Source organism: Mandrillus leucophaeus, unplaced genomic scaffold (assembly GCF_000951045.1).
Source record: "Mandrillus leucophaeus isolate KB7577 unplaced genomic scaffold, Mleu.le_1.0 Scaffold415, whole genome shotgun sequence".
Taxonomy (NCBI): Eukaryota; Metazoa; Chordata; class Mammalia; order Primates; family Cercopithecidae; genus Mandrillus; species Mandrillus leucophaeus.
Window position 1 is genome coordinate 1,038,393 of NW_012104421.1, and position 16,381 is coordinate 1,054,773.

General features: G+C 37.2%; 1 protein-coding gene across 1 annotated transcript in view; it reads left to right on the forward strand.

Moving 5' to 3' along the window:
• The window catches only part of ADAMTSL1 (ADAMTS-like 1), a 433,939-nt gene that overhangs the window by 29,977 nt on the left and 387,581 nt on the right, over nucleotides 1-16,381 (forward strand). The window contains exon 2 of the mRNA XM_011992650.1: nucleotides 1,228-1,355. Within this exon, the coding sequence (XP_011848040.1) occupies nucleotides 1,228-1,355 (128 nt within the window). The remainder of the gene's footprint in view (nucleotides 1-1,227; nucleotides 1,356-16,381) is intronic.

The following is a 16,381-nucleotide window of genomic DNA, read 5'->3' on the forward strand; positions in this document are numbered from 1 at the left end:
GAGATTGTGTGTGTGCCCAAGTTTATAGAGCTAGGAAGCTCTGAAGCCAGTATTGCATCCCAGGCTGAGTAGATCCACAGTTCCTGCTCCTAATCACTGTGCTATCTCATCTCCCTTTCAAATGATTCAGGAAGCTAAGTATAGCATGCACCAGTTGGAAAACCATTTGTGTAACATCGTAAGGCCAAGTTTCTGACTTAATTTGTACAGGTTTTAAAAGTTCAAAGGAGTAGTCAGTTTAACAACCGAACCCCATAGCAACTGATTTATAAAGGATCCCATTGCTACAAAATAAAAATTAGTGCTCTGCTCTGGCACTAGCTCTAGGTGGGCTAAGTTCATTTTGCTAATCTTCCTATACAATATGTGTGTATGTGTGTGTGTCTGCGTGTGTGTGTGTGTGTGTGCAGTAGCATGGTTATAATGTTATCCCCACTTTGTAAAAAGGGAAATTGGAACATAGGAAGGTGGTAAGTTACTTGTTCAAGGACTCATAATAAAAAATAGAATCTGTACCCAAACTCAGATAATCTATAACTCCAGAGCCTGTTCTCTTAACTATAGCACAAATTTTATCTTTTTCTTGAATGTGAAGCACAGCGTTGAGACCTGTACATAGCCACAAGTATTCTTACAGTGTATGGAAATTTTCCTAGAAAGCCTGTAAATAACCAGCAAGTCTATTTGTCAAGAGGCAATCCCTGCATTACTAAAGTTATTTGTATAGTTATTCCAATGAACAAATCTGAAAACTAGGAATGCAGTTGCTTTATTAAAAAGTTGTCAATGGTATAAAACATTGTTAGATTTTGGGAAGCAGTTTAGTATGCACATGCCAAGCTTCTCAGGACAGAAACACTTCTGAGAGCAGCTTCTTTCCCTCACGAAGAGATGAAGAATACACTCATGAACCCTGAGCAGAATTGTAATTTCAATGCAATTGATTGTTTTCTAACCCAAATTCCTGTTTCTGGCTTCCTTTTCCATTTGTTCCATTTGTACAACCTCGTGCCCACTTCAGTCATTGCCCAGGGCCCTTAAATTTAAATATCCCTCTCCCTGAACATATAGGCAGTATGAAATGGAAAAGAATTCGAGAATCTTGATTGCACGTTTTCATTCCTGGCAAGGCCACCATGTACACATGTACAGGCCAGTCCCATTTTAGGACACGTGTTTCAGGGTTCCATGGGGATATGATGCTGACCATTCTTTTGTTTCTCACAGAGCTCCAGGACCGCACGCTCCGAGGAGGACCGGGACGGCCTATGGGATGCCTGGGGCCCATGGAGTGAGTGCTCACGCACCTGCGGGGGAGGGGCCTCCTACTCTCTGAGACGCTGCCTGAGCAGCAAGTAAGTCCTGCACCCGTTGGGGGTCTTTGTGAGAACCAGAGGTGGCAGGTTTGAGGCATACTTTCATGATTGGGTTTAATGGAGAATATTTTGTTGCTTACAGATCCAGATAAAAGAAAATAATTAAAGGAACGTACAAATAATTAAATTTGTGTTCTTACGTGTTTTTACTTGTGTACTTATGTCCATCTCCAGCCAGGTCTTTATATACTCTTATCAGATGATAACTAATAGAGAACTTATCATCTTTACCAAGCACATGTTATCTGTTTTCATGTTAGGACTGGGAGGAGAATTTATTGTTAGGAATGGTTCTGGAATTATTAGCTCTATAATATATTGTCCAATATTGGTGTTAGTAGCATATTGGGTTTATGCTGGATTTTTAGTATTACCAAGTACTTTACAAGTGAATAACATATTGGTTTATCTTTGTAGATGTCCTAATAGCCAGAATTTTCTTAAAGTCATTCAGTTCAATGAATGATGAATTTTGGATATAAAGAAGTTCGGAAAAATAGAAGCTTCAGTGGGAATTGGGTCAGGAATAGTGAGAGGGATGAAGAAGGTAGACATGGGGGTGGCTAATGATATTTAAGCTAAAAGGAAAGGGCCTGAGGCCTTAGAATGGAAATTTTTACTTAGAGTAATAATAATTTAAAACTCCTTCTTGAGCTGTGTGATCTGTGACTAGATCTGTCTCCAAACTGTAAAATATAAGGTACTATGGTAATATTTTTAATGAAAGATTTTATTTGACTTTGAAAAGTGTTATGTATAGCAAGTAGGAGATTTGATCAAAATTACTGTATATACGATATTATAAAACAGGGAACAGAAAAATAATTCTAGACATTTCATAAACAAATAGCAGAAAGTGGTGAGACAGAGATTCAGAAAAATGTCAACTTACTTTAATAAGAGTGAGAATTTCTTGAAATCAGCATCTGAGCCTTATTCCTTTCTGTCTCTCCAAGGCCTGCACAGGGTCTAACAGATATTAGAAGCCCAATAGATGGTTCTTCACTGAATCACAAAAGACCATTTTGGCTCCAGGCAGGTCTCACTGAAAATGTTATAACCTGAGATATATCCAACAAAACACCAGATCAATTCTGATATTTGGCCACTGTGGCATTGCGGTGTGCATTAAAAATGGGTCAATGTGATTATATCTACTAGTAAGTTTGTTTGTCTCATTTTTGAGGCCAGCTTCAAATCAGCGAGAACCTTAAGCTGATAAGAAAGACTAGACTTTTGCTCCTTATGATTCACCTGCTCTCTTAATCTCGAATATACAAAACTTCCTAAATCTGCAATATATGCTGCTACAGGGTGATAATGTAACTGATAAATTCATACATCAGTAAAGCCAAAAAGTATAAATTTAGAATGTTCCTGTTACCTAGTTTCCTCAAATTAGCATCCTTGAATATTTTTTAGAGATGAGCCAAAACATGTCTCTCACAAAACTAATAAGAAACAAAGGGGAATTTTCATACTGTCTCAGTGATATGTATGTTAGATTGCGATAGGATCTTTTACTGAGTGAGAGACTGAGAAGCAATTTAGGGAGTACATTAAAATCACAAAATTCTGTCATTCAGCAACTAATCAAATATTGATGCCATGTGGAATTAAAAATAAAAACAATTTTGCCACCTAGTAAGTTAAAGCTCTAGGTGTTAGGGCTCTATTATGAAACTACAAAAGATATCAGTTGTCTTCTACTTCTAAAGCATTAGAAAAGTAGGATATAAATGACGAAATTATAAACATATAGAAGATATGTCCCTATTTTACTTTCAAGTATTAAAAACATATATTCAGTAATCTCATACAAGGCTGAACAAGAAGTTTAAAAAATGGGGCAGAGGTACACTAACCATTCTTTAGGAAATTGAAGAAGAAAAAATGTCTCCAAATAGAAGGCATTTCCAAATCCAACAAGAATATAAAGAAATATTAGTTTCTTAAAAACCAGTGCTTAGTATGGACTGATACATTATACACATGGATATGTTCTATACTGTTAAATTCTAGTAATTCTTTAGCAAATCAAAAACTTGTCATCATCATTAAACTCTGGAACAATCTGGACAGAAATGTAATATATATTTTTAATTGTGAAATAACTATTTATATATGCCCTGTCATATATTTTGACATCTTTCTTCAATAGGATTTGTATTGTTAGGCTAAACTGTATTAATTCTGATCCTTATGAGACAAACAACACAGAGGCTGATTTAGCTGTTCAGTCTGAGATTCTAGTGGGCTTTCTGGAGACAAGCAGCTCATGATATGACCACATGATCATATTACCTCTGTGCCCTAATGAGTTAAATCTTACAGCTACAGATTTTAAAAGGAGCAAAATTAAGACTGAGTTACTGTCTTTGGGGGTGTGTTGATTGTAGAAAATCTGCATCTCCAAGGACAATTTAAAGATCTACAGTGACTAAGTAAATACTTTTATAATAATACCAAAAAAGTATGTAACCCGTTGAATGTTCATAGATGTTATAATGCTGACTTTTAACCTATTAGGTTGGTGCAAAAGTAATTGCAGTTTTTGCTATTACTTTCAATTCACTAACCCAATACTTTAGCTTTTATGGCAAGTATACACTTATTTTCTAGAAGGCACAGCAGAATATGCTATTATTGAACCACTTAGATAGTTCCTGCTTTGATTCAAGACCTTTGTGTATGTTGCATTTTTCAAAACAAGGCATGCGTATACACATGCAAACCCCCTACCCCACGCATGCATTTGTGTGTGTGCTGAGCTGTGATAGAAAATATGTATCATTTCAAAAGAGTCTGAAAGCTTCTGTTGCAGAGAACTTAACCTGGCAGGGGCCCTTTGTGGATGCTAGTCAGACTCACTTACCCAGGGGAGACCTTATCCTAAGTGTCACTGGTCCTCAATCAAAGTTCAGTTTGGCCAGGCACAGTGGCTCACGCCTGTAATCCCAGTACTTCGGAAGGCCAAGGTGGGTGGATCACCTGGGGTCAAGAGTTCAAGACAAACCTGGCCAATATGGAGAAACCCCGTCTCTACTAAAAATACAAAAAATAGCTGGGCGTGGTGGCGGGTGCTTGTAATTCCGGCTACTGGGGAGGCTGAGGCAGGAGAATCGCTTGAACCCCAGAGGCGGAGGTTGGAGTGAGCCAAGATCGCATCACTGCACTCCAGCCTGGGTGTCAAGAGTGAAACTCCGTCTCAAAAAAAAAAAAGAAAAAAGAAAAAAATCCGTTTTCTTTACCGTGGGATTATTATGTTTGGAATCAGAGATTCTCAAATGTTTGTGTGTCCCTGGCTTTCTCTTTCTGCCATGCTGTATCACTTCACAAGTTTTATTAATAGGATTTTAGCCCTGTGTTTTCTCCTTTTTTATGTGTAATGAAAGTGTGGAGCAAGTCCCCTTTGGTATCTAAAGGGAATCAGACAGTTTGGATGATTTCATTTTAGATGATTTATATTCTCCTCCCTATATAGTTTGAATGCATCTGCTCAGGATCTTGGATGGAAGCGTAGTTGTCTTCATTATCTTTTAACTTGTCAAGCACCTAAGAAGCTGTTTGTTTTCTTGATAATTTTTATTTGCAATCAAGATCTTTCACTATTAACAGAAATTCCTGGGTTACAGCCTCATGTTTCAAAAAGCTAGGTTTCAGCTATCAAAGTTCATGGAGATACCTAGCATTGATTAAACTTTTCAGTTACAGTCATGTATAAAAATTTTAATTTTCATTAAAATAGATAACTTTAAGCAGTAAGAAATATTAAATAAGTATACTTATAAAAACAAAATATAATATTAATGAAATACATTCTAACATTTTTCTCATTCATGCTTAACTGTAATTAAGTCATTGCTTAAGTATGGCCCTAAATCAGTCCTTAGGCTGAGTTTAGAATGTATTTTGACTCTTATAATTTAGAAATAAATATGTCCTGAGATACGTGCTCTGCCTCAAGACTTCAAATCAGTTTGATTTTTAAAGTTTTCAAGTTTTTTCCGTTAACAACTGATTCTATCTATTCTAGTACCAGCAAGAATTTATTAGTATACTCTCCTTAGTTCTTTACTCTAATGGAAACTCTAATTGGTGTAGCAATTATTCAGTGCCACAGTAATGCTACATAACAACCACTAATCCTCACTAGAATATCAGATACGGAATTATTGCTTGGCTAGGTGGCTCTGATGGACTTGGATGGTCTTCATCACATATCTAGGGTTGGCTGGATGTTGGCTGATCTAGACTGGCTTCATCTGAGCCAACATGGGAAACCCAGTTCTGCTCCACAAGTTCCTTATCCTCTGGCAGGCTAGCCTAGGCAAGTTCTCATAGTGACAGCAGAGGTGTAAGAAAGAGCAATTCCCAGTGCAAAGCCTGTTTCCAGCTTTTGTACCATATTTGCTAGTATCTCATTGGGCAAACTAAGCCACCCAGCAAGTCCAGAGTCAGAATGGGAGAGCCAAAATGTTACATGTGAAAGCATGAGTTAGAGAGAGAGTGAAAAATTGGGACTATTCTTCAATCTACCATGAACAGTCTTCTATGGCTTTCTTACTCATTTTTAATGAGATAATGAACTTAATGGGTTCTGTCTCATTTCTCCACTCCAAATTTATGCATCTAAATTTAGTTCAGTCATCTTATATACCTTCCCAATAGGGAAAGATCAGAGGTTGTGAATGTATATATCCTTAGAGGCCTAGTAGGTAACTGGAATGTATGTAGTAGCATTCATATTGAATCCAAATAAATCCCATCTACCAGGTAAATTAAACTGCCAGGCCAATTTTCCAACTCTGGTTATATGACCTCTTAGATCACTCTCAGGTCTGATTATTTTTTCAAGTCTATCAGCTAATAATTATTCTATTCCCAATATGACAGAACTGTAAAGGAAGCTAGATTACTCAGATTTTATGGAGTAAATGACAACTACTCAATTTCTGGAGTTAATTTTTTTCCCTGATGGATTGGGAGCTTGTGAGGAGACTTGGTTTACCCTCTGAGTACAGAACATCCTCTCTGAGTGATCTTTTGAAGGTTATAGAAAAAAATTCAATGGAGACAAGGCAGAATGAAAACACAGACACATGTTAAATATAAATGCCTTCATTCTCAACAAGCAGTACTTGATACTGGAGAAAAGGTTCAGACCCAGGAACATACTGAGCAGAATTCTTTCCTTGGTTTCTCCCCTACCCTTTCTCTGAGGCTTGCAGAAAGTAGGCAGTGCTTGATTTTTCAGGTTTATGATATTGGAACACCGATCATTGCCTTTATCTGCAACCCTGGTCTGAACAACAAAGAAAGACAGTGTATGAACATTGTCTCCCACCTTTACTAATTTTTGTAAGATTATATGAGGTTTCATTGAGTAACTCTTATAATGTAACTTTTACTAATCTAGTATCACCAAGTAGAATATAATATCTGTTTTTATTTTTCATCAATTAGAAAAGAGACTATACCTACTGGTGCTTGATGATGGACATTTATTTTACTTCAAATGAAGTGCTAGCTACCTTGAGAAGCTGCTCCTCTCTTCAGTTCCTCAACCCTCCTACTAAATACTCTGAAATAATACTTATAGTGAACTCATTCGTCTAGCTTTTTAAAAAATACTTGATACTAAAGATCTATCTTTCAGAGCTCTAGGTTTGTCTTCAGCCAGCTAATTTAGCTTTGCTCATAAGAAGTTCCAAATGCATAAGACACTTAATATGGTATGTAACATTGTCTGTCTCATTGTATTAAGTCAATGCCAAGACCAGGCTCAAAGGAGGAAACTGCAGCTCATTTGAGATGGCAGCGAGTCAGATAGCTGGCTGCTCTTAGGTGTGATGTGAACCTTTGCACTGGTGACTAAAGAAGATTTAAAAGTCTTCTGAGACCTTTTATACTTTCTGAAATGCCAAATTCATCTAGCTAATAGTATAGATTAATACTACATCAATATTGCATTAAGAGCATAATTAATTCAGTCAGAATACAAATATTATGCTAAATCTTAACTGATTCAATGATGGGTTTGGCTGTTTCATATCTATCCAAATAGCAAAAACTGATCTTATGAAGGATGGCAGAATTGTTAAAACGTTAATATATTTTGAGTTAAATCTTAAAATTGAATTTAAAAGTTTTTGAGGTAAATACAATTATTAGATGAGCAAGAAATAAAAGTCACATGAGGGGTGCCTAAAACAAGTAAGATTATAGTATTATTCCAAAGACATGTGGCTGCCAGAATGGTGTCAACATAAACACAGAAAAATTAAAATAAATAGCCCCAAGGAGTCTTAGTCCACAGTAATAGGAAAGATCATTCTACAAGTCTCATTTCATAATAATTGTGCTAAGAGAAAGTAAACTGACTTCTCTGATTTTTAGTTGCAAACACAGATATTCTGCCATGAAAATATTGATACACTAATATAGGCTTTAGTTAGCGTCTTACTTCTATACTGTATAATAATATATACCAAAAGAAAATTTTCAATGGTAAGGTTTTGCTTCTAAAACAAATGTTTGTTTTTTTTCTTTCAAAGACATCTCATCTCTATCATAACATCCAATTAAGGTTCACAGGACTTGTTTTAAGAGGTTTTAGAACTTTCAGCTCAAGTGAGCCCCAAAGCAGGCTTTATCTGTTATTCTTCATCTGGTGTTATATGTTATCACCCTTGTTTTCCTTGGAAATGTTTGAATTTTTGTTTAGAAGAAAGATATACAAGTTCAGAGTGGGTATGACTACTCATGTCATTTGTATGAGATGGTCTTTTTGTTTCATTAAAGGAGATTGCACATTTTGGAACAGATGCTTAAGAGTTTGCAGTTGCCTTCCTTTTACTTTTTGGGTGAAAGCCTAGTCTAAATGTATTACCAGGACTTCTAATATTTCAGGTCATATATCTTAGGCAGGGGTATATTGTTCCAAAATCTGATCTCCTTTCAGGAGGCAAATGCTCTAAGGCCAATGACTGAATGTTTAAGACCAATTTATGGCCTGTTTTATCCCATAAGCCAATTTGTTGGAATAAAAGATGATTGGAAATGTGTTTGTTGTCCATAACCTTTACTTGCCATATCAGGAATCTGTAACTCTTAGCTGTCTTTTTCTGTTTATTAAAAAAAAAAAAAAATCCTTACGTGGCTTGTTCAGTAGCCCTTCTAAAGTTTGTATATCTCCTCAATTTTAATTCATTCATTCAATAAATATTTATTGAATACTTACTATACATTAAGCAAATTGGTAGGTATAACCAAGGATAGAAATCCCAAGGGGCCAGAGTCTCAAGAATTTACCAAATTATTAATTTGCCTCTGAGTTTCTACTGATTATAGTTGTAAGATATTTTAAGAACTAAGAGAACTTCCCCCAATTCTGTAAATAATACATATATGGAACTGGGTTTTAAAAATATTTTATATGTATTGTTATTTTATTATGGTAGAATCATTTTATATAATAATGCTTTCTTTTCCTAATTAAGTTGTATGAAGTCCTCCTTTTTTACAGTGCTTAGCACACAGCAGACACTCAAATGTTTAATAATTGGCTTTTAAACAGTATATGCAGTGTTGTCATTTTATTTCTTCAATCTGCACTTTACCTAAAGAGGAGGAAAACTATGTGATATTAAACATCTCTACAAAAGAATTGGGAACCTAATCCCTATACCACAGAACCAAGGTTGGTGGAACCAATTCTGCATTTGCAGAATTAAGAAAATATTTCAAACTTAGACCTAGACTGAGCTGAGAAGGATCTTAGAGCTAATCTCCTCTCTAATTCCCTCTTTGTTATTTCCCTTCCTCTTTTTATTTTCATTTTTTATTGTGGTAAGACAATTTAGCATAAGATCCACCATCTCAACCAAATTTGAAGTGTTTTATACAGTAATGTTAACTATACTAGCAGTGCTGTGCGGTAGATCTCTACAATTTAGCATCTTGTGTAACTGAAACTAGACTCCTTGAATGGCAAGCATGATTTCTCCTTCCCCACCAACCTCTGGCAGCCTCCATTCTACTGTCTGCTTCTGTGTACTTGACTAGTCTAAGTACCTTATATACATGGAATCACGTAGTACTTGTCCTTATTTCTGACTTATTTCGCTCAGCATAATGGCCTCAAAGTTCATTCATTTTTGTTGTTTCCTTTGCTGTGCAGACTCTTTACTTTGATAGTGTCCTACTTGTTTACTTTTGCCTTTGTTGCTTGTGCTTTTGGTGTTACAGCTAAGAAATCATTGACAAATCAATATTAGGAAGCTTTGCCCCTATGTTTTCCAGTTGGAGTTTTATAGTTTCAGGTCTTACATTTAAGTCTATAATCCATTTTGAGTTAGTTTTCATATGTGGTGAAATTTTGATAGCAATTTTATTCTCTCACATGTGGATATCCAGTTTTCCCAGCACCTTTCCCCACTGTGTATTCTTGGAACCTTTGCCAAAGATCAGTTGACTGTATATGTGTGAGTGTTTTTCTAGGTGTTCCATTGGTGTGTATGTCTGTCTTCACACCAAGGTGTCTTTACCCTGGCATACCTTTACACCAGTACCATACTGTTTTAATTTATGTAGCTCGTAAAATGTTTTGAAATCGGGAACTGTGGTGCCTTCAGCTTTGTTCTCTCTCGATATTGTTCTGAACATTCCAGATTCTTTTTGGTTTCATAGGAATTTTAGAACTGTTTTTTCTATTTCTATAATAATCAGTTACTGGGAGTTTGATAGGCAATGCATTGTATCTGTAGATTACATTGGGTAACATGGACATTTTAACATTGTTAACTCTTACACTCCATGAACATGGAATGTTTTACCATTTATTTGTGTCACCTTTAATTTCTCTCAGTAATGTTTTGTGATTTTCAGTGTACAAGTCCTTCACTTCCTTAGTTTATTCCTAAGTAGTTTATTCTTTTTGATGTGATTGTAGATGAGACTGTTCTCTTAATTTCTTTTGTGGATAGTTTGTTATTAGTGTGTAGTATTGCAGCTGATTTTTCTATATTGATTTTGTATCCCTTAATTTTACTCAGTTTGTTTATTAGTCCTTCGTGAACTGTTTAGAGTTTTCTGCTTATAAGAGCATGTCATCTGCAAACAGAGATCATTTTACATCTTCCTTTCTTTTTTGGATGCCTTTTATTTCTTTTTCTTGTCTTACAGATCTAAGACTTTCAGTACACTTTTGAACAGAAGCGGCAAGAGTGAGCAACCTTGCCTTGTTCATGATCTTAGAGGAAAAGTCATTGAGTATGATATTAGCTGAGGACTTTTCACATATGGCCTTGGTTATTTTGAAGACATTTCCTTCTATGCCTAGTTTGAGAGTTCACATCATGAAAGATGTTAAATTTTGCCAAACGCTTTTTCTGCATCTGTCAGAGATGGTCATGTGGTTTTTATTCCTCCTTCTATTATGGAAGTACTTCTTAATCCTAGTTACACTTTAGCATCACCTGGAAAGCTTTAAAAAGTACAAATATCTGGGCCCTACCAAAGAACAGTTAAATTAGGATCTCTTGGGGTGGATTCCTGACATCAGTAATTTTTTCAAAGCTCTCCAAATGATTTTAATGTGTATCCAGGGTTAAAACTGCTGCTGTCTTGAAGGGGGTGATAGTGCAATGATAAGGTTTATCTCCAGCTCCCTGAAAAATTAGAGGTTAAGGTGAAGAAGAAAAGAAGAATTTTTGTTTATTTGTTTGTTTGTTTTTTCAGACAAGGTCTGACTGTATCACCCAGGCTGGAGTGCAGTGTTGCCATCTCGGCTCACTGCAACCTTCGGCTCCCAGTTTCAAACCATCCTCCTTCCTCAGCCTCCCGAGTAGCTGGGACCACAGGCATGAGCAACCATGCCTGGCTAATTTTTGTATTTTTTGTAGAGGCAGGGTTTCACTATGTTGGCCAGGCTGGTCTCTCACTCCTGAGCTCAAGTGATTTGTTCGCCTTGGCCTCCCAAAGTGCTGGGATTATGGGGGTGAGCTACCACAGGATTTTCTGACAAAGAAACTTCTTCCATGTTCATATCCCCACTGCAGTTTCTGTGAAATGATGGAGTCTGCCATGTGGGAGAGAAGTCATGGGTACAAGCATGTCAAGATGTAACAGTGGGAATTGCCCTAGGTACTACTCTGTATCTACTTTTCTGGTCTAGTATTAGTCATCATCAGCCTTGTCCAAAGTGGTGAATGAACTAAGTGATTTCTGACTTATTCTTTCAACCTTTTATTATTTAAGACTACAAACATGATCCTTTAAGCTTCCAGCTTGTTGGTGAATGACCAAGTTAATGTCCTAGTGATTCTTGGGTTGTTTATTCAAATTCTTGGAGACTCACCTCTCCTTAAAGTCACTAAGCTTCCTATTCACAGAGTTGAGTTGAGTTTTCCATCTTCAATTCAGCATCCATCCCTCCAGGTCCTCCCTCACCTCAACTCAAAACAAACAAACAAAAAAAGAAATAAATAAAGATTTCCTAATGCTACTTGCATTATTACTTGAACTATTTCTTTGGTTTGGGCTCAATTTGTAGAAAATAGAAAAGATTTATCTGACCCTGTTTTCCTTAGTTTCAGTCACTGAGAAAGAGAGAGAAAGGAAGAACAAGAGAGAGAGATGGAGACACATACTGGATATTAAGAGCAAACAGAGGGTGGTCCATCCAAATCATATACAATAGGGGATGGACGCTTCACCTGGAGGCAGGAAGAATAACTATAAAACACTAGGTGATGTTACATCCATGCATGGATCATCAGCTGAAGCCCCTAACTAATATACCAATCTCAAACAGCTGCAGAGCCAGCCCCTGCCTTTGGGCTTTGGAGTAGGAATCCCTGATCCAGATAAAGACCCTTTCCTACTGGGAGAGAACCACATGTTGTGGGAACCAGAATTTGTAGCAGTGAGTTTCATTGCCTACTTTGTGGATTATTCCTTTTATTTTATTTTTCGTAAAACTACTGATTTTGAATTTTGGCACTGTTCTCTATTTGCATGACATTGGACTAGATTTGAGTTTCTCTCGAATTTTGTTTGATTATCTGTGAAATCAGGTGGGCAGTGCCTGGAACAGAACAAGTGTTCCATAAATATTTGTTGAACAGACATCCAAGGTGCCCTTCAACTCTGAAATGCGTGCCCCTAAAAAAGAGATAGTTTCTCCTCCAGATATGCAGTCAAGCCCATTTTGCTGTTAGATTGGAAGAGGAGCAGTACTGCTCTTCATATAACTGGTTTTAAAGAAATATGTTGTGACTCTCCAGACCCTCATTTTGCAACAAACATCTGGGTGACATGGAAGGATTGGAGAGCTTTTGTCTCTAGCCAAAATAATTCATAAATTTCCAACTCAAGGCTTGTATCGGGAGAGGTTGTTAGAGTCCTAGAGTTTCATAATATACATTTTCCTCAGAGGGAAGATGGAAAAGTTGGACTTGATGTTGCTAAAACACATTTGTTTTTATTCTCATTCTTTGCCTCTTTTGGCTACTGAGCAAATGTAAGATCATTTGCAAACCTTATGGCATGTGTGTGTATACTATAAAGTCCATGTCCTTCCTGCTAGTGGATCTTTAGCCAAAGACAGCAATCCCCCGGCCCCCACCCCTAGCCATCTTTCAGAGTAAGCAAATGCATTGCAATGACAAACACAACTTATAATAAATATATGAAAATAAACGTGTTCATTAAAATAGAGCCCAGTGTTTTTTACTTTGGTAGCTATTTAGTTTCATTTTAAAGTTTTCATCTTGTTATAGAAAGATTTTAATCAGGTTTCAAAGTTCAAAAATTAGAACAGATGTGAGGCTGAAAGTTCATCATGGCCTGAAATTATCTTTATAACATTTCCTTCTGTATGTTTCTTCCTTCTTCCTTTGGCCATTTATTCTTTCCTTCCCTCCTTCTATCCCTCGCTCCCGGGATTCTTTCCTTCCTTCCTTCTCTCACGAAATATTTGTAAAGCACTAACAGTACACCAAGCACGCTGCTAGATTCTGCAGCTCAGAGACCGAACAGACTGCAAGGGAGAAAAGTAAATCGATGTCCAAAAATATTTACTGTTTTTTATTTTAGATTCAGGGAGTATACATGCATGTTTATTACATGGGTATATTGCATAAAGGTGGGGTTTGGGCTTCTAATGTACCCATCACCCAAATATTCAACATTGTACTCAATAGGCAGTTTCTCCACTCCCACCCCACAAACCCAGCCTTTCCTCTTTTGGAGTCCCCAGTGCCAAATATTTCCATCTTTATGTCCATGTGTACCCATTGTTTAGCTCCTTCTTATAGGTGAGAAGATATGTATTTGATTTTCTGCTTCTGAGTTAATTCACTTAGGATAATGGCCCCCAGCTCCATCCATATTGCTGTAAAGGACATGATTTCATTCTTTTTATGGCTAAGTAGTATTGATGGTGTATATCTGCCACATTTTCTTTATCTAGTCATCCATTGATGGACATCTAGGCTGATTCTATGACTTTGCTATTGTGAATATTGCAGCAATAAACATATGAATGCAGGTGTCTTTTTTGTATAATGATTTCTTTTCCTTTGGGTTGATACCCAGTGTGGGATTGCTAGGTTAAATGGTAATATGGTTTTCTTTCTTTTTTTTTTTTTTTTTTTTTGAGACAGATTCTCCCTCTGTCACCCAGGTTGGAGGGCATTGGTGCAATCTCAGCTCACTGCAACCTCTGCCCCTGGGTTCAAGCGATTCTCCTGCCTCAGCTTCCTGAGCGCTGGGATTACAGGCATGCGCCATGATACCTGGCTAATTTTTGTATTTTTAGTAGAGACAGGGTTTCACCCAGTTGGCCAGGCTGGTTTTCTAAAAGTGAAAGAGGCGTGGGTGCTACAGGATGGTGTCCTAGACCTTTAAAATGCTGGCCTTTTGCTGCCTCTGTGCCTCCTCTCCTGGTGAGCTCTTCACCTACAATGTCCCTCCCTCCACATGCTCACCTGTCAAAATCCTAAATGTTATTTAAAGCCACTTTCACCTGTACCCCTGAGTCTCACCATGCTGTATTTCTGAGGCATTTTGTTTGCACTACCTTTAAGTCACCTTTACATAGTCTGGCTGTGTTATCGTTATTTATATGGTACTGTCTCTAATTAGATTATCAGTGTTATGGTCTCAGGTTTTATTTTCCTTTTCTTTATACCTTCTTGCCTTGCACAGAGTGGGTATCTAGTCACTGTTAGGTGAATTTACTGAATTAAACTTAGGGTAAGAACCTAGTGTAGTACTCGAGGGAGCAGGAGTAGGAAGGGAGGGCTGAATCGCAAAGTAAGTCTCCTTTCTCCCATCACATTCTTGGGACTCCTATCACCTAAGATGGGACCTTAGGTGATAGGACCTTAGGTCCTATCACCTAAGATGGGACCTTGGGACCTCCCACCTAAGATACTTCCTTTGTAAGCTATTGCCCTCTCCTCAATCTCTCCTTTTTCAAATTCCTTCTGTATTTAATATTCAGATCATTCCTATGAGTTGTTCACCAGGCATTATACTGTTGTGTGTTCTATTCTAATTTGTATGGATTTGTTCAAGTAAATAATAACTTTGATAAGAATCAGGGAGGTCGTTATTTTTGCGTCTTTCACAGTGCCTTGCTTAGTACTAGTACAGACCAGATGTCCAATGAATGTGTTAAGTGACTGCAAATTGGAAAACATTGTACAAAAAGTGTGTTAACCAGGAAGCACTGCCCAGGGCTCATTTTCCCCACTGGGGTGTTTATCGTACATTGTCTCAGATTTTTTGAGCAGTATGTTCAGAGCAGTTTCTGGCTTCATTAGAAGCTGGGCATGACCTTCATGGTCTACGTTCTCATTCTCGCCTTTTTCTTTTCTGATTACATGAGTATACTCCTCATTTTCATAACTCCAGCCCATATTTGTAAAACTTGATGCTTTGTTATAGCATGTCTTTCTTTGAAGAATAGGCAGGGATATGTAAAATCATACTTGTTTGGAAAAAAAAAATTGGCAGTGATTTTTCTAGTTATAATTTAGACATACCAAACAGTCATAATAGCAAATAAGCCAATTTGAAACTTAAAGGACAAACTCCACAATTCAGCCATAACATTCTCATGTGGGTCTAAATTTTAATTTACCAGCCTCCTAACTGTTGCTCAAAAACCTGTAAAAGTACAGAGATGCTTTCCTTAGTTCCATCTGGTCGAGAGAAGATCAAACAACCAGAGAGGATGTTGTCTTAGACTGTTTTCCCCAAACCAACATAATTTCCATTTATATCAAATTTAGTCTCCACAATAAGTTTTAGTAACTCTCTGGATATACATAAATCAGTGTTTCCAAGTTGGCACTGTGTTCAGAACATTTTTATAATGACAAATTAGGATCGAGCAGAAGTGTTGAATTATAAAACTGAGGTCACAGAGATATGTTATCTATGCCAAAGAATCACTTTTAAGTCTAGTTCACAAGTCACAGCACCATTTTTTAATGTGGACCTTCACTCTCCCCTGATCAGTTTAAAATTGCTTTGAGAATGCGGCTTTAAGGGCGATTCTTCTTTTGGCTCCCTAGGGCCCTGTTAGGGCCTCTGGCACACTGGGATGAGCTAACATGGCACCAGGGCTGTGTCTGTTCCCAGCAACCTCACCTACTGATGGATGATGCCTGGCAGCATGCCACCTTGTTGTTTCTTGTATTATTACAACAGAAAGCATTTTCAAAAGCCACATTTATCAAGTCATCATAATAGTTTGGCTTGTGTATCTATCTATTCAAAAAATAAATAAATAAATCTTTCCCTTAGCACTAATCTGTTTGAGCCACGTGATGTATCCCATGTAGAAAAGGCAGTGGAAAACTGCGTCTGTGTGGGATTCAAGGACCTTTCGACCAAATGCTTAGGAGAAAGGGAGATTTTTTATTTATGCTTTTGAAAGTCCCAAAGCACCAAGAACCTCTGTTTCCTCCTTTCTACTTTTATATGTACAG